General features: G+C 47.1%; 1 protein-coding gene across 1 annotated transcript in view; it reads right to left on the bottom strand.

Moving 5' to 3' along the window:
- Positions 1 to 1,170: 1,170 nt before the first annotated feature.
- ANKS6 (ankyrin repeat and sterile alpha motif domain containing 6) overlaps positions 1,171 to 27,341 on the bottom strand; it is a 48,368-nt gene continuing 22,197 nt past the window's right edge. The window contains exons 12-16 of the mRNA XM_042913295.1: positions 22,402 to 22,582; positions 17,601 to 17,668; positions 11,731 to 11,847; positions 4,474 to 4,570; positions 1,171 to 1,219 (exon numbers count right to left, since the gene is read on the bottom strand). Coding sequence (XP_042769229.1) covers positions 1,209 to 1,219; positions 4,474 to 4,570; positions 11,731 to 11,847; positions 17,601 to 17,668; positions 22,402 to 22,582 — 474 coding nt within the window. The 3' untranslated portion in view covers positions 1,171 to 1,208. The remainder of the gene's footprint in view (positions 1,220 to 4,473; positions 4,571 to 11,730; positions 11,848 to 17,600; positions 17,669 to 22,401; positions 22,583 to 27,341) is intronic.

Genomic DNA, 27,341 nt, shown 5'->3' on the forward strand with positions numbered 1-27,341 from the left:
TGCTGAACAGGATCTATTAGTTAAAAAGACATGATTATCTTGCTTGAAATGGACAAAGACAGATGAGCACAGATGATGCTTCACAACACCTTCGGTATGGGCTGCAAAATTTTCCCAAGAAGGGTCCTGAGGCTTCAGGAGATATTCTTGGTAGCAAAGGTCAGTGTGGATGTCAAGAGCTGCCCAGTCCAATCCTGACCTGCACAGTAGTGTCCTTGGGCAGTTCCAAGGTAAGAGAAAACTGGAAGGGTTTCCTGCCTCCTCTTTGTCTGCTGGATCAGCTCCTGCAGTTTGGCTGGAAAGCCTTCCTGCTTCTTTCTGTCCACCTTGCTGGGAATCCCAGAGACACAAACACCCAGAGTCAGGCACAGCTGGAGCGTGGGGATCCACTGTCAGCCTTGGGCTGATGCCAGCAGAGCCATCTAAGCTGGGCTACCTCTGGCTGTAGGCCCCTTCCTCTGGTCTTACTCCCCCCTCCCCACCCATGGCTACATCCAGGCAAGTGGGTCGTGGGGGTGGAGAAAGGAGAGAGGCAGAGAGGCTGAGATTGATTTCAATGTGCAGCCATAGTGATCTCTCAGATCTGCACAGCCCCACACGCTGTGAAAAGGGCTTTCTCACTTTCATCTGATCCTCAGCACCTTGGGGAGCACCACCCCCTTCTAACCAAAAGGGAAACGGAGATTCAAGGAGAAGAAACAAGCCCGCTGTTACTCAGTAAGTGGCTGAGCCAAACCCCGGTGCTAGGGCTGACTCTAGATTCAGTGCTCTTTCCAGGGTGACAGATTGCTTCTATGCACTTCAAAGAAAAGAACCCAAATAAAAAAAATAAAAAAATAAAAAACAGAAACACACACACCCCAACCCAAATCAGAAAAACAGGTATCTAACTTCTCTCCAGCAATATGTAACCCACGAATGCTATATGCAGACTAAGTTCACACAGGCTGTCCCTCAATCTGGGTGCCCTTTCACTTCCTCATCTGTCAGCTCCCTCCTGGGGGGCCAAACCTGAGCCATCACAAATGACATTCTCTGTGCCATGGACCTAGCACACGCTTTCATGACAAGACTCTTCACACGGCACCACAATGTTTTATTTACATGCCTGTCTCCTCTAAAACACTGTGGGTTCCTTGAAGGCAGGAATGAGTGTATTTTCATCTCTGGATCCAAAACACAAGCAGGGGCAGGCACAGACTGGATGCTCAGTGAATGTCTGGGGAACAAAAGCATGAAAAAGTAAACATTCTCCTAGCAAAACTAGCTGGCTTCCATGGAATGGTCTGGCCCTAAAGGAAGAAAGGTGGGAGGATGCCCTGGCCAGTGGGGGTGTGGCGCGGACACCCAGCACCCACCGGGCAGGACACTGCACTCAGGCTGGGAACCAACGCCCTCTACCCTGCAGGAGACCCCCAAGGTGGAGAGGCCTCTGAGCAAGGTCCCAATCACCTAAAAGTCAAGGGACTCCCCCACCCTGATGTCCTACTGCCAAGAGCTGCTGGGGATGGATGAGCAGCGAAGACCCCTGACCCGGCTGAAGTCCAAGTGCCCCCTTGCCCCCCCCCCCCAACCCCCCCAGCGGCTGCGAGTCCTCATGGCTACTGCTGTCCTAGTTAAAGCAGGGTTTCCCGGACAGCGTCCAAGGAGTCTGTCTTGCAACAGCACCATGAAGAAGCACTGTGATCAAACGTATGGGAAATACTACGTACTACCTGACCCCTTATAAGAGGCCCAACACACACACTGGCGTGCCGAGGGTTCTGAGATGTCCTACAGCAAGACGGTCCAGTAACTGGGCTTTAACCCAGTGCCTGCCAAACCTATTTGATCAGAGCCTCATCCTACTTTCACATATACACTCCCTTTATTTTTCTTTATGAAAAACCCATTAACATCCTATGGAACTAGTGTTCCAAGGAATACATTTTGGGGAATGCTGGTGAAGGTCATCGAGCAAAGGAAACATTTACTGTGGAGGAGAACAGACCCTTGCAGGCAGCCTAGGAATACATGTGAGATGGGAGGGGCTACCAGGAAGGGGGAGATCATGGCCCAGAATGGGTGCCAGGAATCTCTCACCACTCCACAAACTGCCTTAGAACCACTTGAGTCTAGTGAGAAAGACAAGAGAGACACTTGTCCTGAGCCTCAGTTTTCCCGTCTGCAAATTGGGAATCAGCCCAGCTCTGTCTGGTGTCATCAGATGAAATCATGGGAGTCTGAACTGTGGAAAGCAAACTCCTCCAGCACAGCCCTTGTATGTGATGGATGTTCAAACCTACTGACAGGAAGCTGCACGAATATAGGGGTTATGAAAAAAAATAGGACAGCAGCAAGAGGCAGACACAAAACCTCAAGGCATGTCACTCCAGGGCCACGTATTTCAAGGGCAAACAACCCTAGGCCCACTGATAACCCCTGGAGAGATCAGACCATTACAACAGTGAGAATCCCCAATGCTCCCAGCTCCAGGAGTCTACGCGGGTCAGTGGAAAGGCAGGGGCCCAGAGCACACCAGATCCGGTTCTAAGCCAGCTCTGCCTCCTCTGGGCTATGTTGCTGGCACGCAGCTGCACTCTGTCTTTCAGATGTGCAGGATTCTCCCGCATGACGGTGAGGACGGATGACACTGCAGTCAAGCTGCCACACATAGTAGGTGCTCTATGACTATTTCTCATTAAAGGCCAGGATTTGAGGGACATTTATAAAGATGCCTGTCAGCAAAGGCAAAGTGAAACCTTTTCGCTTCAGTCATGTTGCATGTTGGCAGCTGCCAGTGGGAGGGATGAGAAGATGGAGGTACTGGCCAACAGGCAGAGGGCGAGCATGAGGTGGCTCTGGGCTATGTGGTCACGACTGCCTCTCAAGAAGCCAGTGGAGGGGACCAGGCCTTTGGCATAGGAAAGACTGCACCTCCCGAGGACTTGTGGCCTGGCAGAGCTTGTGGCAAAGACCAAAACTGTGAAGGCTGCTGTCTACTTCGTGCAGACCAATTGCTTTCTGCACGCTGGCTCTAAGCTCTGGGCAAGAGGCTATGTGACTTGTCCCGGCCACACAGCTGGCCAGCCGAAGGACTGGATGTGAACTCTGAGCCCGAGTCCAGAGTATAAACTCTTCCTACTCTGTCATACTGCCTCTCGAGGTTGGGATCATCTGTTCACATCCTCTCCTGCCTCTCGAGGTCCCCAAGGGTGGGACTGGCTCTAGCTCATCTCTGTATCCCCCGCACTCAGCACGTAAAAGAAATGTAGCAAGCACTGGCCAAACAAATTATTCACTTGAAAACACTTCCAAAAGCTACTGGATTTTAGAAGTCGGGGTGCTGCTGAGGTACTATGACATGGCAGAAAATTACAAGAACTAATTCCCTTCTGAGGAACATAGCATTAACAGGGTATACGAGAAATTCCAAATGCTTAGCTCTTTGTCTAGAAAATGTGAGCACCAAAGTCCTTCCACAGTGTAATCTATTAGGGTCTTCTGCTCCCACCTGAAGTGTAGAAAGCCCTACAGTGATACGGGTGAACAGCATAGACTTACAGCATCATCCTGCCCAAGCCCTGATCTTGCAGGTGACGGCACTTAGGCCACAAAGAAGGGATCCAGGATCAGGCAGCAGGCTTACTCTTGTTTCCTATAGAAAAGGTTGCCCTTGCAACAAAGAAAAATGCATTCAACATACACATCCTGAACACCTGTTGTATGTTGTATGCAGTGGGTGCAGCCAAGCATTAGAACAGAGTTTCAGACACACAGTAAAGGACCCCAGGGGCTGAAAAGTTAGTTCTATGTAAGAGAGTCAAGAAAGGCTTCACTGTACAGGCGACTTGGATCACAAAGAACAAGTTAGAAGTTTTCCGGAAAGATGTGTCAGGGAAGGCTAAGCATTCTCCAAAACACATGCTGCCCCAGCTAAGTTTAGAGTTGCTGCTGGGGAGCCATCACCTAAACAAAGACTACATTTCCCAGCATGCTTCACACTCAGATGATGCCACATGATTACTGGAGGCCAATGGAATGTGAGAAGGAACAGATGGAACAAGGGCAATTAAGAGGAAAGTAGTTAAGAATGGCTGTGCCTTCTCCACTGTCCCTTTCCCCTTTTTGCCAACCAGAAGAAAAGATGCTGAGGTCCCTGGGGATGGCAGGGCTGCAAGATGAAATGAGATGGGTCCCCAAATCACAGTGTGAAGTCACCTGCCAAGTACAAGCAGCCGTTCCAGACTTCATGTGAGGTTAAGTCTACCATGTTTGAGTTTGTTACAGCAACAAGCATCACCAACTACTACAGCAGGGAAGGGAAGACAGGTGTTCTGGGCAGAGTGAACAAAGGCATGGTGGTGTGACAAAGTGTGGCCTGTTTCAGGGAATGGGGAAAGAGCTGACGGTGGCTGGAGCACTGGCTGTGTGAGGGCAGTACTGGAATTCAGAAAGCTCACGATGGTGACCACAGGAGGGAGGATCATGTACAGGGATTGTTTCCAGGGGCCCTGGTGTTGCTGGCGCTGCTCTCAAAGGAAGAGTGGAAGTTGTGAATGGTTTCCTGTAAAATCTGTCTCTCGCGTCCCTGTAGAGGAAATTGAAAACAGACACAAAGTCTTATTAAATCTTTGAACTATTAGTTCAATTGACATGGTGTTGTTAATCCTCAACTAATACTTTAGAAACCTATGGGTGTCATGGGGAAATAAATTATCTGATTAAGAGAGTACTCAGTTTAATAAAAACACACTGAGTCAGAATGTCCCCTAGCACCCATAATCACAACACGCAAGGCTAGAGAGGGCCCTCGAAACACAGGGGTCCAATCCCCCAGGCAAGGACAGGATGCAGAGCCCAGGAGCTGGACTGACTTGTCCTGGGTCACATGGCCTGCAAGGGAAGTTTCCTCCCCTGACTCACTGGGTGTCTTTCTAGCCCTCAGAGTTCCAGGGGATTGAGTGGGAGCTGAACTTCTTTCTGCTACAGAGAGTTTCAACTGCCTCACTCCCCCCTGCCCAAAAGCTGTCAGATTCCTCTCCACAGTGATTCACTTCTCACTCTATCCATGCAACATTCCCCCACATCCCCACCCCTTAACACACATGTTTTGAGATGTGAAAAAGGGAGGATGTAGATGTTTCTTTGAGCCCAGAGAACATCTTCACCAAATACCTGGCTGAGAGGCAATGATACATAGAAGTTAAGAGCAGGGACTGGAACCAAACAGCCTGGGTTCAAATCCCATTCCTCCCATTTACTAGCTGGGTGACCCTGAAAAAGACACTTAATCTCTCTGGGCCTTAGTTTCCTTATCTGTAAAATGGGATAGCAATGGTACTCAAATGGTTGCTGGTGACAGCGGACTCTGTGTGGGCAGCAGGAGACTGACAGGTCTTATTGTCAGAGAATAGCAGTGTGGACTCAGTGCGTGTGTGCATGCACGCATACACACGCGTGTACACACACACACACACACACACACACACACACACACACATTTTTAAGTAGGCTTCGTACGAGGTGGAGCTTGAACTCATGACCCTGGAATCAAGACCTGAGCTGAGATCAAGAGTTGGGTGTTTAACCAACTGAGCCACCCAGGTGCCCCCTAAACACACATTTTTTAAGAAGTTTTTTTAATGTTTATTTATTTTTGAGAGAGAGAGATAGAGCGCAAGTTGGGAGGGGCAGAGAGAGAAGGAGACACAGAATCTGAAGCAGGCTCCAGGCTCTGAGCTGATGCAGGGCTTGAGCCCACAAACCGTGAGATCATGACCTGAGCTGAAATCGGACACTTAAATGGCTGAGCCACCCAGGTGCTCTCCCAAACACACATTTTTAAAACCAACAAATGTGGTGATCAAAATGTAAAGGAAATTAAAAATGAATAATCTCTGGTAGACTGTTTTCTGCTAAGAGTACAAAGAAAAAAAAAAAAAGTCTACCGAATGAGCTCAACTTCAAACTTTTTCTTTTCGTGGACTCTCCAGACCCCAGAGCAAGAACCTCTACCACTGTTGAGGCCTTCCTGGACACCTGAGGGGGCAGTAAGACCTCCTAGCATGCCAATCCTTCCAAGTAAGTTAAATCACCTAGAAAAATGCCTCTCCCCCCGCCACCCCCAGGAGCCCAACAACACAAACCTGAAGGCAGCAGGGTAGAGGACAGAGCACCAGATGTGGCAGTCTGAGGACAGTTGAGTCCCCATTCTACCGCTCTCTAGTGGCGGCATCCCAGGCAGGGCCCCTTGCTGTCCGGTGTCCTATCTATAAAATGGGGACAGTAGGACATGTTGAGGCTGTGATGAGGCTCAACCCGAGATAATGAACGGGGTGACACTGTGCAAACTGCAGAGGGCTAAAAAATAAACAGGAGGGATGACAGTAATGTCATTATTAAACACTACCTTAGCCTTAATTGCCTGAGAAACGAGGTCAGGGAGAGACAGGGTTCCAGCACTCTGCCTCCTACTTAGGAGGGAGCCATAGATGATGAAAACCATAATTGTTCCCTGTATCCACTGCTGATTGAAGATGATGATAATAATTGCCCCTTAAAAACCCCTGAGCTTCAAAGGACCTGCCTGATAATTCTTAAAAGGGAAAAAGCGAATGGCCATTAAGAGTAGAAAAAAAGTGTTCAGTCTATCTAGTAGTTAAAGAAATACAAATTAAAACAAGGCACACTTTTTGGCCTCTCAAATTAATAAAAATTTAAAAACAAACTGATAGCACTCAATACTGGCAGGGATTCACTGATGCTGGAACCACACTGCCACAGCTGATGGGGATGTTCACTGGCTCTTTCTGGAAAGTAATTCAGGAAGAAGTGCCATATACCTTGATTTAGACTCTTTGACTCCAAAATTCCACTTTTAGACATCTATTCTGAGGAGATAATTAGAAAGCCTTATACACAAAGTTGCCCACTGCAGCACTCACTATTAATAGAAAGTTTGGATAGCTACATATCCAACAAGTAGGGATTCAAGATAAAGTAATTTTAGTATATCCATACAAATTTATCATATTAAAAAGAATTTTTAATGACATGGGTAACTGCATATACTTAATGTTAAACGAAGAAAGTAGGATGTAAAATTATAGATCCAAATTTATCTCAGCCACGGAGAGAAAAACATTTGGCACAAAACACTGCAGTGATCGTCCCAAATGTGAAAAGCATTGGCCTCTGGGTGGTTGGATCGTGACTTCTTTAAAAAGTCTTTTCACCTTTTTGGCACTGTGCAAATTTAGCAAAATGAATGTGCACTGCTTTGATGATCACAAAAAAAATGGCAATACAGAGAAGCAAGGCTTAAGACCAACCAAAGGTGAAATGCAGGTGAGATTTCTGATTGACCTTCTCCAACATATAAACCATTTCAAACTAATAAGCGGTCTCAAGTACATTATCACAACTTGAATGCTGGAGGAGGAAGGTTCACCCAGATCTATGACTTGTAAGACTGAGGATCCATACTGCTTTGCTGATATTTTTATGGCCAAGTTAGGTTTTTTTGGCTTGTATTTGTTTAAAAAAAAAAATCTTAAGCTAAAATGTTCAAACTATTTTTGATTGTGCAAGAAATACATTTTACATCACAACCTTGTTATGGGCAAATATATACAACTGAAACAAATTTACCCTCCTACCTGCAAAGAATGTTGATATTTTCTACCCTATTCTGTTTTTAAGCTGCTGGTGGGGTCCCTGGGTGGCTCAGTCGGTTAAATGTCCAACTTTGGCTCAGGTCATGATCTCATGGTCCGTGAATTCAAGCCCCACATCAGGCTCTGTGCTGAGAGCTCGGAGCCTAGAGCCTGCTTCAGATTCTGTGTCTTCTCTCTGCCCCTCCCTGACTTGCACCCTGTCTCTCTCAAAAATAAACAAACGTTAAAAAACAATAATAAAAATAAATAAAAAGCTGCTGGTAAACCGCTAGATTGAGTGCACAACCCTCGTGCCTGGCAAGCTGTGGACCACAGCCATTAAGACATTACAACACTAGCGGGCAAGGAAATCTGGGCCTCCATTCTCTCATGAGTCCTCTCATGGGTCCTCGAATGTGTATAGAGCATCTGAGCCACTAGTGGGTACTCTCCTGGCTGAGGTTGGGTTGCAAAAGAAAAAGTATGAACATTGAAGGGAGAGTTGGTGCCCTACAGCAATCCAGAAAGAGGCAGGAGGCCCTGAAGTCAGAGTGAGGCAGGTCCAGCCCAGAACAGCTGAGGGCCAGGGCATCGGAAAGCCATCCAAAGGGCTCCAGAAAGCTACGTCTGGCCTGCGGAGAAGCAGTACATAGCTCCAATGGGAACCCCCACGTAGTACAGAAGATAAACCTGTTTTGGTAATATTTAGCATTGTCCCAGTCATGTTTTTGTTCTATGGCACACTGTGATACATGGTGCTCACTTCCACAGGACTTTGTTTGGTGGCTCAGAACTTCACTCTGCACCCGCTTCCATGCGGAATCACCTGACTTTGAGGGTGGGCGTTGCCCGTGGGAAGAACGTGGCTGGGACACAGCAGACCCTCAGTCTGGCAGGTTGGAAGCACCCAGGTCTCCTGGTTGGGAGCTGATCAGCTGGTGCCCCCAAATATCACTCTTATGGAAGGAATGTGTCCCCCCGCCCCCCAATTCATATGGTGAAACCCTACCCCCGTTGTGATGTATGAAGAGGTGGGGCCTTTGGGAGGTGATAGCGTTTAGATGAGGTCATGAGGGTGGGGCTCCCATGATGGCATCAGTGCCCCTATAAGAAGACAGCGCTGGCTTCCCTGTTCCCTGCCGTGTGAGGACACAATGAGAGGTTGGCAGTCTGCAATATGGAAGAGGACTCTCACAGATATCGACCACGCTGGCAGCCTCCATGCTGTGAGAAATAAATTCCTGTTGTTCACAAGCCACCCAGGACATGGTCCTTTGTCATGCAGCCCGAACCAAGACCACCACCACCAGCTGTCCTGCCTTTTGCTTCTCTAGACTGGGCTTTGTCTGGTACAGGATGCAGACTGTTACAGAAATAGAGTATGGGGGCAATGAATTTGAGAGAAAAAGAAAAAAGGTCCCAGTTTGTACGAATATTAAGAAAAATGTTCTCCTGTGGAGTGGACCTGAGCTCTTCCATTCTATGGCAGCAGTTAAGCTTCCTGAGATTTTCAAGCCAGCCCAGTCTGCCTTTTATCTGGGATCCCAGACCACAAAGGCCATGGCTGCCAAGGGCAGAGGGGAGGTTCTGGAAGCATTCGCAGCTACTATCTACCACGCCCTGGGCCGGGCTCTGGCGGCATCCAGCTCCTGGCCTGTCCCCCCACACCTTCCATGGTCCTCACTGGCCCTACATCTAGTACCTTACCTGTCTTTGCTTGACCGGCTTGGCTTGCCCCACCACCCTCCTCTCCTTGGCTCGAACATCTGGCCCCTGGAGGCCACAGCATGAAGGGTCCTGTAACCCCTGAGCCACATCCACATCACTCACCTACCTCCTCCCCAAAGCCCTTGCCCTTACTTGACTGGGTCCCCCTCAGCCACCCTGAGGGCCTTATCTGTCCCCTTCGGCCTCCCCTCATACCAGACTTCTTGCTCTCAGCTCCCACACTTTTTTAGTTCTTGAGATGCACCACACACCCTCTCACCACAGGGTCTTTGCACATGTGTGTCCCTCCTCCTGGTCTGCACTCTTTTAGCCCTCTACCCCATGGTTCCCATCTTTCTTCAGATCCCAGCCCTCCTGCCACTCCCTTGGGAATGTCTTCCAGGACCTTGCCTTTCCAGCCCCCACTTGAAGTCCGGAGCTCTCCTTAATGAGCACTGAGTCAGAGCAGCAGAGTAGTCAGCACACAAACTCTGGGTTCCAGTTCTGGCTCTGCCACTTACCAATTATGTGATTTTAGGCAAGTTCCTTAACTGCTCTGTGCCTCAGTTCCTTCATCTATGAACCGGAGCTGGCCTCAGTGGCTTCCGTGAAGTGAAATGTATGACTAGATGTGACAGGCTCAGAGCAGGGCTGGGCGCAAAGTGTGCTCAGTGCTCAACACCCACAGAGTGCCTGGGACACGGCGGAGAGGCGAGGGTTATTTTTCAGGATGAAATTAATGCTCCAAAGACTCTGGTGCTTGCTCCGGTTGATCGGTGCCCCATGAGCAACCCGGGTGTGCCCTTCCTACCAGCCCAGACTGGCCTACCTCCTGCAGCCCCCATGCCTGCCTCACCCCCTCCCCCCTTCATCTACAGTGGAGCAGAAGCAGTGCTGGCTGGGGGCCAGGGCTCACCGTCCGTCTCTGAGCCTCAACTTCCCCGTCTTAAAGGGAGGCGGCCCAGGCCCACGTTACAGGTGAGCAGTGTTTGGGAATAGGCTACTAAGAGCAGAAGAAGAACAGACAATAAAGACTAAAGGAAAATGCAAGCGCTGGAAGCACTGCCAACTGAACCACTCTGAAGGACCCCCTCACAGCCTACGAACAGGCAAAATAATCACGACGACGGCAGCAATAAAAACCACCACCCCCGACCCCGGCAGGGAGGCCCGGAGCCACCCCCATGCAGCTCTGTGCTGGGGGAACACAGGAAGAAGACCGGGGTGCAGGTCCTGCCTCGCCTTCCCGCCCACCTCTCCACCTGGGCACACCTCCCTCCCTGGGGCTCCGCTCCCTCGCCAGCCAGCCAGCAGCCAGCCGGACAAGGGAAGTGTGAGGACACGGCCTCCTCAGATTTACTGGGGAAATGTACGTGAAGTGTCTTGTGAATGACAAAGTGGTACATGAATATTTATTTGCTGTTGGTGCTCTAAGTCTGTTCAATATTTGCGTGCACACCCGGCAAAACACACAAAGAACCATGAGACCGGTCACGCTCTCTGACATAACCTCGTACTGTGGAACACAGCCTGAGGAACAAAACAACAGAAGAAAAAGGAGCAAGGCAGAGACATCCATTATGGTGCTATCTGTAATGGCAAAACCCCAGACACGGCATGACTGTCTTACAAGAGGGGGACCGTCAGGCAAAGCGTGACAAAGCAACAGGTAAGCAAGTCGTACACACTGTTGGAGTGAGACAGAAAAGTCCATCCTGCGTTAGAGAAAAAAGCAAAGCTCAAGGGAGCTTGAATAGCCCAACAGCAACTGTCCTACTAAGGTCTGCAAAGTGAGTGGTGACCCACTTCTCACGTGGTTTTTAATTGTTTTCACATGTATGCCTTTGGGGGGGGTGGGGAGCACGGTTCATCTTTAGTTTAAAGCTGATGAGACAGAAATTTAACATTAGACAAAAATGCAGGATGCCAGCAACAACAGTGATTGACGGGTCTGTGTGTACCAGGGGCGCTGGCAACAGCCCCAGTGTCCCTGGCCATCTCAACAGATGAGGAAAGCAAGACTCAGAGAGGTGACTTCTACGTAATACGGCAAGTAAGGGGAGGAGTGGGTTCACACCCAGGTGGGCCTGACTCCAGGGCCCCTATTAAACAAGGGCTCCGTTTCCATTGTACACTGGAGGGCAATACCCAGCCATGTGGGTTGAAATTACTGCAGGGAATATTTTAGCTGAATCTATGGGAAGGGACAGGAAGAGGAACAGGGAGGTAGTGAGTGCTCGGTCATGAGAAGCATGCACAGGGGGCCATCCTCTGCCAGATGTTCCAGAGGAGATGAAATCAGACCATAAACATCCTTGGGAACACTGAGGGCCTGGGATCCTAGGTAGTGAAGCTCTCCACTGGAAAAAAAGATTGAGAACAATACCTTGCCTGCATTCAGTTCAGAAATTGCTGCCAAAATCTGCTGCCTGGACCCATCTGTCTTAATACCCAGCTCCTTCAAGTCGCCGTCGGTAAGCGTGAGGAATGCTTCCATATCCACCTGGAAAGAGAGAAGGGGGATTTGCTACCATCTGCTTGACGCCACACCTCTTTTTTCCAACCACAACAGAAATATCTTGATTATGGACTATTAGTGTTTATTAGTACTGAGTTAATGATGATTTACTACTTCCAATTCCTGACTTTATGATGAAAGTTTAGTTGAAAGTATTATGAAGGACTAACTCTCCTCAGCTCTAGGGCTGGGAATTTCAGGACAGGTGCATTTTGGAAAGACCGTGACCATTTAACAAGGAAGGAGAGTTCCGAGACAGTGACGTGGGTGGCCAGAGTGGTGCAAATCCAAATCCGCTGTTAGAAAGTTGGCTCCAATGTTGCTGCACTTCTGATGACATTGGGAGCTGCACAGAAAAGGTGCACACATGGCGGTACTCACCACGTTTCCCCCCAGAAGACAAGGGAGATGCAGACTGTGGAAAGACAGAGAAAATAAACAAGCAGAAGCGATAAAGGGAAGAAGGGCCATGGAGAACTGAAGCGGAGGAGGGCTCAGAACAAGGGCCACTCAAAGCCATACGACCCTTGGCTTCTAATGGTGAAATCCTAAAATTCCTGCTTGGGCCTCAGCTCCAGGCGAAAAATTAATGGGCCTCCCTGCTATACAATGGATATGTTGCAGTCTGTCCTTCTAAGGTCAGATGTGGCTTGGAAGAAGCAAACACACCCACCCTCACACACACAGGGTGGAGGACAGCCCTACACACCCCAGATCTGTCCTGGAGTCTCACTGTCAGGTGGGGTGAGTATACTACTATTCCCCATTTGGGAGCAGGGAAACTGAGGCATGGAGAAATTCAGTTCCCAAAGTCACGTGATGAGTCAGTGAAAGCCAAGATTTGAACCCAGGCAGTGGGCCCCAAGAGTCCTTGCTCTTCTCCACGGGCTCATGTCACCCTACGATGCTGCAGCCACCGTCCCAGTGCTCCCTCCCGGGATTCCCAAGGGCAGCGGCCTCCTTGTTAATAGCACTTGATGCTCCCTAAGAATGAACAGGTTCTGTCATCTGTACAGGCTCTCCAGTATTAGACCCCAAAATGGCAGTCATCTGGGAGAGGTGGAAGGGCTCTGGCCACCCACAGTCTCATCTCCAGCCCGTGCCAGGGTGAGGAAGCACACACGGACAAACAGAGCCTCAAGTCCCACCTACTGCCTGGGGGCCCCGGGCAGGTACCTCACCTCCGTTTCCCACCTGAAATGTACGAATTCTCTCACCATCTCACTTATAGGTGGTTGTAGGTTCTACAGGGAGTTTACGCAAAGCTTTGCAAACTACGTTTATAAATTATAAAGATACTATAGTTTTATGTTATATTATACTGGTGCCATTCAAAGTAAAGTTGCCTGGGTGGCTCAGCTGGTTAAGCATCGACTTCAGCTCAGGTCATGATCTCACGGCTTGTGAGTTCAAGCCCTGTATCGGGCTCTGTGCTGACAGCTCAGAGCCTGGAGCCTGTTTTGGATTGTGTCCCCCTCTCTTTCTTTTCCTCCCGCGCTTGTGCTCTTGTCTCTCTCTCTCAAAAATAAATAAACATTAAAACAAATTAAAAAAAAAAAAAAAACTTCTGTAACTTTTTGAAAATCCTTATTCCTTCACTTTATTTTTTTTAATGTTTATTTATTTTTGAGAGAGAGAGAGAGAGAGAGAGAGAGAGAGTGAGTGAGTGGGGGAGGGGAAGAAAGATAGGGAGACAGAATCCAAAGCAGGCTCTAGGCTCTGAGCTATCAGCATAGAGCCCGACACGGGGCTCAAACTCCCAAACCTTGATCTCATGACCTGAAGTCAGCCACTTAACTGACAGAGCCACCCAGGTGCCAGCCCCCACCCCCGCCACGTTAGCCGTTCACTTTAAAAGCAGGCTTTGTTTTATGTTCCCCCTTAGATACTGAACAAGATTTTTAAAATTTTTCTTCAAGACATTTGATGTATGTAGAAATAACACAATTTTTTTTTGAGAAATTTCTCCTATCTTTCCTTCTCTATTTTAACCATCATTTTACTTTCCTGGATAAAAACAAACCCTGAACCAGGTGTGAGCTGGTGGAGAAGGGTCTGCTCCCTTACGAGCCCCAAGCTCTCTGAGGCATTATCCGTTTCCCTGTGTCTCTCTGGGACATGACAGCTCACACGGGATGGAGGGCCTCACAGAACGGATGGCATGGTTCTGACAGAAACTGCCTGCCCCTGGCAGTGCCAGACACGCCCCTCTCCCCACACACCCACCCCCAGCCCGTCCCCACAGCCAGCTCCTCAGCACCTCTCTGCCCTCTTGCCCGGGGCCTCCCCATCCCGGCCTTCTAACTGGAGTCTCCCTCCCTGTGAGTCTGCCCCTAACTCCCCTACCGACCCTGGGCCACCATCCACGCCACAGGCCAGAGATCTTGCTGGTCCTCGTCTGCCTCCAGACTGTGGTTCAGAGGGTCACGTCCATGCTGGCCAGGCCCTCTCTGCTCCAGAGGCGCCAGCCTCAGTCAGACCCTGGCCAGGCCAAAGTGCTGCTGGTTCTCTGCACATGTCTGCTCCCTTTTCCCAGGTGCCCTTCTAGCCCCACTCCCCTCCCTCAAAGCGCAGTTTATGCTCAGCTGAGGTCTTCTCTGGCCCTCACTCTATAGGCCCCTTCCTTGGGCTCCCAGAGTGCTCTGGCTGTTTCTCCCTATCCCAGGGTCAGGCACTGGCAGAAGGACTGGCAGGGGACAGCGACCTGAGTAGCATCTGCTGACTGAATGACCACATGGATCAATATTCTACTGCATCCCCATCTGCACTGATCTTCTCAGTCTCTGACCTCTGTCAACCCTGGGGGTTGCCAAATCCTCACAGCTCATTTTAGTTGGAGAAGCCAGAGACTGAATTCTCCTCATGTGAACACTTCTGAAGGGTTAGCAGGATGCGGCAGAAACATCTGTGTCCTTTCAATATTCATGCCCTACTTTTTTTTTTAGTAATAGAATCCTAGTTGTCAGCTAGGCACATTTCCATGAAGCTAAACTACTGTATTTCTGAGTTTCCCTTGCATATGAGTATGTCAATTGACAAACTTCTGGCTAATGAGATATAAGAAGGTTTATGGTACTTTGAGGAAGTCTCTCTAAAAAAGGAGAGCATGTGTCTTTTTGCTTCCATCTCCTTGCATCCTGGTGCCTAGAATGTGGATGTAATGGCCGGAGCTCTAGCAACCATACTGGACTTTGAGGATGAGGGCCACACACCCTAGTGATGGTGGAGCAGGGAAGCTAGAAGGAGCTTAGATGACTCACTTCAAAACTTTTTGTGGGGAAAAAAAAAACCTTCCATTTTGTTTAAGATACTATTATTTGGGGATTTTCCAATATACGCAGCCAAATCCATCCTAATATAAGTAGAGAGATGAAAATTACTAGTCTGTCTTCAGTTTCAAAATCACAAGATGAGAAAATGTATTAACTTCATTCCTCTTCCAAATTCTCAACACGGACTAAAAGCATATAATAATAGGGAGAAATTTTTACCAGCCTTGGAAGTGAGGGAAAATTTCTATCTGTATGCCAGGTTTTCAAAGAATTTCTTAAGGGACTAACAAGTGCCCCGCAGCTGTGGGGATGGGTTAGGAGGTGAGGGCAGGGGCAATCAAGGGTGTTAAAACCTGAGTCCCATCAAAGCCTTCAAGGGAGCATGGGGTCTCTGGGTGGATAGACAGCAAATCTCACACAGTGCTACCTAGCTCGTATGTTGTCCAGAGAGGGGCTAAGCACAGGGATGGGGGGACTGCTGAGCTGGCTCCTAACAAGGGCACTGGCTCAGCTAGCCTCACAGTACCTCACACACACAGAAACCCTCTGGCCACTGGCTCCCAGCACCCCTTCCAACAGTGCTGTCTCAGGACTCTGCACATTCCCAACCCCAGAGACCGTGGAGACTTTCAGGTGGGTGGGTTAAGACCACAGCAAATCTGCATGGTCCGCTTTCCGCCTTCCCTTTAAAACTCTGAAAGCCTCCCATTTCATCTGGAACATACCTCAGTTCCCTACAAGGGACAACTGCAAGAACCGGAGGATGGTGAGTGACAGGTATGCCCCAGACATGCCAGCTCCAAAACTGGGAGGAAGCCAAGAACTCAGAACTACCGTTGCCTTGTGAAACAGACATGGCCCTGGAGACGTGTTCTCTGTATACTCCAGGAGGGTATGGAACGGATGAAACAAAAGCAGGCAGCCATCAGCACACAGGAAAGACTTCTTGGCGATGAGAGAAAGTCACTACTGAAGTTTAAAATGCCAAAGTCGCAGGGAGGACACACTGGATATGGCAGAAAAGCAAATGGAGGAAGGAAGCCACTGCACTCTGTCTGCTTCTTAAAACCAAGTACAAACTCCTCAATAGCATTGCAAGCCTGTCAGGGACACTGAGTGGTTGTTGTGATTGCTACTGTAATTATGACAGCTGTCATGTACTCAACCAGGCAGAATATTCTAAACCAATGGTGATACCCTGGTGGCTAGTGGGCCTGCAGAGGAGTTTTATTTGGCCAAAACATAAGTTTTTTTTTTTTAAACAACTTATTGAGATATAATTCACTTATTGTACAATCCACCCATTTAAAGTATACAACCCATAGGGAATATAGTCAATGCTACTGTACTAGCGACGTGATGGGACAGATGGTAGCTACCCTGGTGGTGAACACAGCATAAAATATAAACTTGCCAAACACTACGGTGTACACCTAGAACTAATGGAACATTGGGTGTCAACTATGTGCAAATCACAAAATTTTTTAATTAAGAAAATGAAGTGTATGATCCAATGATTTTTAATATATTCAGAGCTGTGCAACCATCCCCACACTCAATTTTAGAACATTTTCATCACCTGCAAAGAGAAACCCACCCCCAGATAAGCAGTCACTGCCCCCCCCCCCCCCCCCCGCCGTTCTGTGCTCCCCCACTCCCTGGCAACCACTAATTACTCTCTGTCTCTACAGAGTTGCCTATTCTGGACACTTCTTATAAATGGAATCATACCATATGTGGCCTTTTGTGACTGGCTTCTCCTCGGCATCATGTGTTCGAGGTTCCTTCATTTTGTAGCGTGTCAGTGTCTCCCTCCTTTTTATGGCCGAATTATATTCCATTGTATAGCACTAACAAATCTGGCCATTCACCAGCTGATGGACATCTGAGTTGTTTGCCACTTGGTGGCTATGAGGAATACCGTGGCTGTGAGCATTCGTGTGCGAGTCTCTGTGTGGACATATGTTTCAGTTCTCTTGGGCATATACCCAGGAATGGGATTGCTGGGTCACATGGTAATTCTATGTTTAACATTTTGAGAAACGGCCAAACTGCAGAACAGTATTTTTTTTTTGTAAAAAAAAATGTGATTGTGAGTGCTTTTAAGCACTCAGATTAACACAGAGCCTACGTGCAGACACTTAGCATAGATTCATTAGGATTTGCTTATGACCCTCTTTAAACCTGAAAGCCGGTCAATCACCTTCGACAGAAGTGCGTGCAGGACAGACACAAACTTCACTAGCAAGAGCGGTGCTCGAGATCACAAAATTCTGTTCCAACAGAACAAGCCATAAGGTCCCGGGATCTCACCGCGGTGAACTGCACTAAGTGTGCTGAACACAAATTCCGCCTGCCGTCTCAGGGAGAGAGATCAATTAGGCTTGCAGGATGAACACCCACATGTGTGAGACCATTTTCTTTTATGGTAAGATTTAGATGGACATTCAAAAATAACATCCTTACCTCTTGCTCCTCAAAAATGGGCTGATACTTCTCAAGTGATAATTTCTTAAGGATTCCAGTCAGTTCATCTTCAAGAGGGAAAGATGTGAAAAGATATTTTAGAATTTGGCAAAAGGCGTCAGAACAGTGGTCTTCAAACTTTCATAAAACAGTGGCAATCCTATTTCAAATGAAATGTCACAAGAAACTCTAACACAGAAAGATCTAAGCTGCACTCGTGTGAATGCGGCAAGGGGTGGGTCCGAGCCATACTTCCCCTCAGGGCAGGCCCTTGGCGTCTCCCCAGATCCAAACATGGGGGTGTGTGTGGCCAGGCTGACCCTCCAATGGTTGCAACCCCCAAGTTCTCAGAGTTCTAGCTGCTAGGACTAAAACTCCACTTTCTGTCCAAGAATGGTTTTTAATTATGATTTCTTGACTGCTGGTAGCTGCACCTGCAGCAAATGCTAATGCCAGCAAGTTGTCAGCGAGGCGGAGAACAAACTTAAGAGAACAAGCAGGTGGCTTCAGACCAGAACTGGAGTTTGGCTCAGTGTGAGGAGGCTGTGGGCTTCCTAAAGGAAGGACAGACACATCTGAGTGGAACAGCAGAGCCAGAGGGGCACAGAGCAGGAGAAAACAGAAGATTTTGGATATCATGATTTCAGAGCAGGGAGGGTGAAGAAAGGAGACAAGACTAGCATCTGGGTGGGGGTGGGGGGGGTAGTTTGAAAAAATATTCATTCACACATTCAACAGGGATTTACCAGTCCAGACATTAGGGACTCAATAAAGACCAAAACAGATAAGCAGGCTGCCAGGCCAAAGGCACTGAGGAAGGATGGAAGGGGGCAGGGGAATATCACAGGGAATGGGAGAACATTATTTATTATAGAGAGTGGTAAGGGAAGGTCTCCTTTATATAAGGTAACATTTGAGCAGTAAATGGAGTGAACTGCATAATACCAAGGGAAAGATCACCAGGCAGTATTCAGGCAGAAGGAACAGCAAATACAAAGGTCTTGGGGCAGTGGGTGCAATTCACAGAAGAGGGACTGGAGATTAGGAGGTCTGAGTTCCTTTTTTTTTTTTGTAACATTTGTTTTTGATAGAGAGAGCACAAGTGGGGGAGGGGGGCAGAGAGAGAGGGAGACACAGAATCTGAAGCAGGCTCCAGGCTCTTGAGCTGTCAGCACAGAGCCCGACGCTCGAACCCACAAACCACGAGATCATGACCTGAGCCGAAGTCGGACGCTCAACCGACTGAGCCACCCAGGCGCCCCTGAGTTCCTTCTTTAATTCATTCATTCAAGAGTGGATACCAACACACCTACTACACGCTGGGAGTACAAGGATGGAAAGGTCCATGCTGTAAAGGAGCTCAGCGTGGCTGGGAAGATAAAATGATGAGGGTGACAGCTGTTGCACCATCAGTCACCTTGTACATAGGTAACCCATTTGCTCTTTACAATGACCGTAACGATCCTATCAGTGTCTCCATTTACAGATGAGGAAGCAAGGCGGAAAAGCGTGGCTGCCATATCTTGGAGATCATGCCGCCAGTCCACGGCAGAGCAGGAATTCACACCAGTGGTCCAGCTACCAGGCCTGAAGCTACACACCGCCATCTCTCTCCTTGGTGACAAGCACTGTGATGAGGGGCATCGACAAGGGGGTCTGGGGACAGAGAGGACAGCTGACCCACTTGAAGGACCGGAAAAGGCTTCACGGAAGAGTACTACTGCGCTAGGCTGTACGAGATGAATCGAGTCCCAGGCCACACTGAACCCACTGTTGCTCCGTGGCACCAAACCTTTGCTCGGGCTGTTCCCACCACACACAGTCTTTCTCCGTAGTGGAGGGCCGGGAAATGGTTAGCAACCGGCTCTCTGGGGGAAAACGTATGTAGGGAGGTAGGTACATAAGCTTACTGTAGATTTTACTGATATAAAGGACGTATAGCACACAATTTATGTATAATAATAAACTACACAATACTGTTTCTTATAGATCCCATGCAGCCAATGCTTGCGTTGCATTTGAGGCACCTCACTGAACGCTTTCACTGATTTTTCCCTTCCTCTTGAGTCCACAGCCAATGAGTATAGTTCCAATAGGGATGCCGCTGGGGAGTTCCGCGGATGGGAACACGTAAGAGGAAATGAAACAATGAAGACGCATATTGGAATTTCATGTGAGCAACTCTGCTGAATGAGATAATGGTTTTAAAATCCTGGAAGAACACTGTCGCAATTTTTTTGTGTTAGTCACAATATGACAGACACACTTTTAACCTTCGTCTGCAATATGGGCATTTTCTCCATCACTGTCCAGATTACATCTAGATGGTCTATGAGATAGTAAACCAACCCCTGATTGGTGGCATTTGCTGATGTCATGGAGTCAATACCCTGCTCCTGGCTGATTTTAGGCTAACGACACAACTAATGTTCCTGAAAGTGGAACGGAGAAGGGACGTGTGTAGTAGCACATCATGACATAGTATTCCTACGGCATAAACAGCACAAGTATTAGCAAAGTGTACTAATAAATAACAACGTTTTGTTTTAAGTACCCCATACCTTTATATTGAACATAATTTAATTATATAAGTTCATATAATTTGACTTTTTCTTTCTTTTCTTTGGCTTCTTTATGTATTTGTTGTTGTTGTTGTTGTTGTTGTTGTTGTTGTAATTTGACTTATAATGGCTGTGTTTCATCACTGGTTTATACATCTCCTGTAGATTCAACGATGGACTCTGGCCCACCGGCCTGGCCTGAGTGCCTGCTCTTCAGTGAAGCCTGTGCCATGGCACTCCATGCCTGGCTGATAACACAGATTTGACCCCATTTGTGTGGTGGTTACTTAAATGTATTGTGCTGAATGCAGCTGAATCCCCACCCTGACTGTGAGCTAACCCAGCACAGATTAAGGCACCCGGGACACAGGCTTCACCACTCCCCATAGAGGGGGCCGGAGGGGTCGCAGGAGGAAAGACAGGGCAGGGCAAAGGCTTGCATGTGGTCCTCGACTGGGGCAAAGTGTTTCCCAGAAGAATGTCATAAAAAGTAGCTGTCTGGGGATGGACTGCAGGTCTGTCCTTTGATAGTCTCATGCCCACAGGACAAAGGTCTTGCTGCCTCCAGACCCAGGAACTCTGGAGGGGAAAACTAGGCTTTCTACACCAGGGAAATTAAAAAGAAATTGCGGTCAGGTCCTCTTCTGTTTTTATCCCAACCAGGGCTTGCAAACCTTTTTAAATAATGAGAGAGAGGGAAAAGAGTGGGCATGGACAGTGCATACAGACAGCCACGGTCTCAACTCTTTTTTGGAAAAAGTGGGGGGGTACAAATACCTAACTGAACTTCTAAGAGTTGGATTCCTGGAAGCCTCCAAGGTGGGAGAATTCATGACTGCACGTAGAAAACACGGTTAGGGAGGAACAGGGTTGCTAGTGAATCTCTGAAGCTTTTATACATGGTTGCACTAGATATCACAAAACAATAAAAGCAGCCCCCAAATAAAGAGGATGCCAATGGCAGCATGCATTACCAACTCAGTCCAGACCACAGCCTGTGCGGCTGATTTCAACCTATCACCTGCTGGGCACTTATCACCTGCTGGGCACCTTCCTCCAGGCAGCTGCGGGGAGACACCTGCAGCTGTGTCTGGGAGGCCCTGGCACACCTGACATTTCTCTCCTCTCTGAACACTATTACTTGGCTTGCACCTGCCTGGGTCCCATCTCTCCCCATAACTCTGCTCCCCCTCTCCCCCCACCTCCCCCCACTGCCAGGACCACCAGAGGGCAGTTCAAGGGACAGGATTCTTCATCTCCTTTTGTCTTTTATATCTTCCTATCTTTATCTGGGGCCTCCCAGCACACCTCCACTCCATCTTCCTTTCTGCATCTTCCCCACGGGAGGGACCTGCACTTCACCCACACAGGTTCTAAAGTTCTCCTGGTTACAGAGGACAGCTACTGTTTCTGCTTGCCCACCATCCCTCCCCTCCTCCTTCTGGAAACAGCACTTTGATTTTCCTTTGAGGAGTCCCCTCTCTCCTGCTCCCAATCTACAAAGTGTCAGCAGGGCAGACCCTGAGCCCAGCTACAAAGGCAGACATGTGACCTGCGCCCAGTCAATCAGCACGTTCCACTGCCACAGACGCACAGTGAAGGATACACAGATGTCCTGTCATTATAAATAGAGACGAGGCAGGCCAATGACGTTTACCCCAGGATTTTGCTAGACCTACTAAGAAAGAAGCACTCTTTCTGCTGGCGTTGCTAAGTTGGCAGGAGAAGTAAGCAAGCCTGAAGTTCATGGGGGACAACTTTGCCACCGCCTAGAGACAGCCTACCTGAGATATGGAGAGAAACACTCCCAAAGTACCTGGATCCACACACGCCTGAAGCACACCCTGGACACTTTCATTATATGAGCCAACAAATTATGTTTTTTGCTTTTGCTCAAACCAGTGTCAGTGGAGATTGCATTACTTGCAAATGACAGAATTCTGATCTGTACAAGGCTCAGGGAAAGGTACTTCACTGGTGTTGGAGAAGCATTTCTACAAGTATATGTGTACGTAAACGAAACTCTACTAAGTTCAAAAACATTTTGAGGGAGCTTACCGGATGATTAGCAAAGTAAAGACAAAAATACAAGGTAGAATTGGGGAAGAATGGAGACAGGTGTTTTTGTTTGAAATTTTAAAAATGACCTAGGACCTAGGATGGCTATAGCAATGAGAGCACCTGCCAGGTCACAGAGGCAAAGAGGAAAGGCTGGCATTTTGGGACCTTGGGGGGCTCACCTTCATCTGTGATGGTGCCGCTGCTGGAGCCCCCACTGCTCTTGGACTGCCGATGGGGAGAGGAGGACACAGAGGACTCGGCCGCGTGCCCTTTGGGCGAAGGGGAGGGCGTGAGTGTGGGGGAGGTGCTTTTGGAGGTAGTGGAAGTTCCAGACAAAGGCCGTTTGCTCGTCTCCAGTTTCTGCTGAAAAGAGTAAGACGAATATGTAAGCCATCACCTGGAGGGTAGAAGTGATTAAAACAGACACCCGACAGGGAACAGGTGATAGCTGACTCAGCAAGATATCTAAGCAGGACTATGAAATCTACTTAAAAAAAAAACAAAACATGCAAAGCAGAAACAGTATTATGGGTACAGGGACAGGAAAATCCTGCCCTGGAGGACAGAGGCAGGGGGTAGGATGGAAAAAGTGGCACTTGAGGAGCCAGGAAGCCAGGTACTAATCCTGCCCGTAGAGCTACCAGCACTGTGTCCTTGGCCAAGTCCCCTTACCTCTCAGTTAATGCAGCTCTAAATGGAAGTGTGGCTTATAAATACACGAGGTCCCTTTCTGCTCCTGACGTTCCTTCATCTAAACCAGTCATTTCCAACTTCTCACCAAAGTACACATTTTTCCCCTTTGTGTGTGTGTCATTTAGTTAAAAAAAAAAAAGCGCCTTTTTATTTTTAAATACTTTTAGACTTATAGAAGAGCTGCAAAGATAGAACAGAGCATTCCTGTGTATCCGTCAGCCAGCTTCCCCTGACGTTAATATCTTACATAACCGTAGCACAATCATCAAAACTAAGAAGTTAACAGCGGCACAGTACTATTAGGTAAGCTATGGACTTTACTCAGGTTTCACTGGTTATTCCACTTAATGTCCTTGTTCCGGTCCAGGATTCCACCCTGCATAGACTTGCCATGTCTCTTTGACCTCCTCTGTGACAACTCAGTCTTTCCTTCTTTCATGACCTTGACACTGTGGAAGAATTGAGGTGTTTGCAAAGCATCCCTCAGTTTGGGTTTGTCTTATATTTTCTCATAATTAGATCTGTTTATGGATTTTTGGATTAATGACCCCAGAGGTAATGAGCCATTCCTACCACATCATGCCCGGGGTCACACAGCATCCATTTCTTATTACTGATAACGTTAACCTTGATCACTTAGTTGAAGTGGTGTCTGTTGGGTTTCTCCATTGTGAAGTGATACCATTTCTCTTTATAATTAACAAATATTTGGGGTGGGGAGGAGACATTTTGAGCTAAATATCTTGTTGCTCCCACTAATTTTGGCATTCTTTGGTCGATCTTGTCTATAGCAATTACTACTGTGATGTTCTAGTGATAGGAGATCTATTTCCCTTATTCCTTTCACATTTATTTTCTGGAATTCTGGACGGAAGAGATACTACTTCCCCCATTTATTCAGTTATTTATTCCTACCAGTACGGGCTCGTGGATGTTTCTTTTATAATCTAATCACTACTGCGATTTATTTTACAGTTGTTCAAACTGTTCCAGTTTGGGGCACTGAGATCTTTCAGGTTGGCTCCTATGTTCTTTCCCCATGTCCATCTTTTTGTTGTTGTTGTTTCTTTTCAAGAGCATCTCCTTACTTTCTGACACCACAAAATGCTTCAGGCTCATCTTGCATCTCCATGGACCCAGTACTGGAATAAACCACTTCTCCAAGGCTCTGGTCCCTTTTATTGGAGCGTGGTATTTAGGAACCAAAATCTGGGTACTAGGCTGTTCGTGGCTACTGGGATATCACTGATTCTACGTTCTCTCAGTGGACAGACAGGAAAGTATACTAAGCCAAGCATCCACATAGCCCGACTTACTTCCATATAAATCTGTGTGTACACACACGCACACACACACATTTACAACCACGCATTTGTACCGATTCCTCTGACAACAATCCAATATCCACGGGGTTTGTTCTAATATTTCCCCTTTGATTCAATCTCTGACAGTTAAAAACTGGGCTCATTATAATTACTTATTTGCTCAACCCTAGTATATATGTAAAGTGTACATGTATACAAAATGTATAAATAAAGTGGTTTCGGAATTAAACCCACATCCCTATAAGAACAACAACAACAACAAACGATCAACTAGGATACAGTGCTTGGGTATGGTTATGTCTTTTACTTAGGCCTCACCATATCCCCTTGACCTAGTTTTCTCCCATCTCCCAACGTGTGGTTATGTCAGTCATTTGTAATATAGTTAGATATGTCGTTATAGTCTGCATTCCCTCTTTGGTTCCTGGCCGATACTGTTTGTTTGTTTGTTCTTTTAATTTGCATACAGCAGAAATAACTGTTGTGCACGATTCAATGGGTTTTGATAAATACGGGGGGGGGGGGGTACCATAGAGAAGAGCTCCATTAGCCAATTCCCTCGTCCTGTCCTTTTGTATTCGATCTCTCCCTCATCCCAACCCATGAAAATAACTGATCTGTTTTCCATCCCTATGTTTTTGTCTTTTCTAAAATGTCACATAGATGGAATGACACAACATGTAGACTTTTGGGTCTGGTGCAGCAAACTGCTTCAAGTTACTGCATGTATTGACAGTGTGCTCCTTGCCACTGCTGAGCAGTGTCCCACTGCGTGGATGTACCACAGTTAGTTTACCCGTTCACCTGTTGACGCGATGGTTCCAGTTTGGCGTGATTATGGATTAAACTGCTATAAACATTCACAGATTTTGGCATGACTACTTTTTAAAAATACACTTGGGTAAAGACCTAGGAGGGAGACAGCCAGTTCATAGGGTAAGTATATAGTTTTATCAAACGCTGCCCAACCTTTTCAAGATGGCGGTACTGTTATCACGTTGCCCTGAGCACTGAAGTTCTAGGAGCTCCATACGCTCATTAGCACTTGTTTCTTTAAAGTTTTTAAGTTTTAGCCAGTCTAACAGGTATTTAGTGCTATCTCACTGCGGTTTTAATTTGCATTTTCCTCAGTAGTTAATGTTCAACGTTTTTTCATGTTTCTTTACCATTTGTATATTTTTGAGGAAGTATCAGATATTTTGCCTATTTTTTAAATTTGCTTTTTACTGAGTTTTGAGAGTTATTTGGTAGTTTAAATAGGATATGGCTAGGTGTATTCTTTTTATATTTATTCTATAGTGAGAGTTCCGGATTTATTCTATAGCGAGAATTTTCTGAACTTCCTAGATCTGTGCTTTGAAATCTATCATTAATTTGGGGAAATTTTCAGGCATTAAGATATTCCTTCTGTCCTACCACTCTCTTGCTCTTCAGAGCTTCTTATTACCTGTATGTAAGAACATTGGATATAATTCTACTGTTTTTGTTGTTGTTATTTTTGTTTTAACTTCTTTTTTCCTTTGTGTTTCAGTTTGGGTGATTCCTATTACCCAGTCTTCAACTTCATGGATTCTTTCCTTGGCTGTGTCAAGGGTATTGAGGAGCCCATCAAAGACATTCCTTATCTCTGTTACAAGTTTTGTATTTCTAGAATTTTCCTTCTTTCTTAGGGTTTCTATCTATTGCTGAAATAGTTACTTATATGATCTCGCACGTTCAAATTTTCCATTAGAGCCTCCGACAATTAACTGTAGTTCTTTCAAATTCATGGTCATGTAATTCCAACACCTGTGTCGTATCTAAATCAAATTCTGAGGACAGCTTTGTTTCTTGGGTGTGCAGTTGTTTTGTGCCTTTTTGTAGGTCTTATAATTTTTGGTAAAATTGGACATCTTGACTAGGATAGCAGAGACTAAGATAAATAGTTTTAATTTCTGGAAGTGGGTACACCTCTCCTTCTGCTAAGCCTTCATGCCCTTCCTAACTACATCCCAGAGTGAACAAGATGTCTCTCTTCGATTTTGAAAGACTGTCAATTAGCTGCCTATATTGTTGATAAATTCTTCCTTCTGCTTTTTTATAAACAAAGACATTCAATAACAAAGCTTCTGATTAGGCAGGAAACAATTAGTATATCCATACTAAACAGATCTATCCCAGCCGAAGCAAACAAACATGATACTCTGGACCTTGTAGCAGCATTATTGGGGAGGGGCAGATAAATATGATTATCTGGGATGCTCTAATAAAATATCTGAACTGTTCCCTATGTTCCCCACGTAGCAGATCTTGTTAATGGTGTCATCTCCACCCCTCCCTGAATCCATACCCTTTGCAATGTGTGTTTGTGTGTTCTTCTGCAGTGGGTGTGCTGATCTGCTTCAACAACCTGACTGGTTTTCAACTCATGCCTTTGGCTCTTGCCATGAGGACACATCTAAGCTTGTTGTAGACATGCATGGCCCAGTCATCCTGGTCACTCCAGCCAACAGCCAAATGTGTAAGTGATCCCTCCAGACCACGAGGACTACCGAGCTAAGTTCAGACTAAACCGCCAACCCACAGGTTCAGGAGCTAAAGAAACGCTTTTCTGTTTTAAACCACTAAGCTTTAGGGTGAGAAGAGAGAGCTGATGTATTCAGTGGGACTTTGAGCTTCCACAGGTCTGGGAAGCACCGACACACATTCTGACTCCCCTGATTCTGTGCCTCCTCAGGTTCGCTTCAGGCTGATTCGTGAACATGCTAGAAGCCATGCCTTGTGAATATGCTACCATTACAGTGGTGCTTATTTTAAGCAAAGTATGAAAACCAGATTCAGTAGGCTCCTATTTTGAATGCTAATTTCTAATTCTTCCTAAGGGAGTCTTTGAAAAACACTTCATGTCTCCATTTTGCTGCTGGAGCCTTTGACAGAAAGCCCACCCCTTGTGCCCTTTGATTTAGGGCAGTGGTTTCTAAGAGCCCTGGGCTGGGCTGATTACAATACTCTCTCAGGGGAAAATCAGAGTTCTCGGATCCCATCTTGAAGAGTCTCATACAGTTATCCTGGGTGGCACCCAGAGACCTGAATTTTTAGACAGCTCCCCAAGGTTACAGCAT

Source organism: Panthera leo, chromosome D4 (assembly GCF_018350215.1).
Source record: "Panthera leo isolate Ple1 chromosome D4, P.leo_Ple1_pat1.1, whole genome shotgun sequence".
In the NCBI taxonomy this organism is placed as follows: domain Eukaryota; kingdom Metazoa; phylum Chordata; class Mammalia; order Carnivora; family Felidae; genus Panthera; species Panthera leo.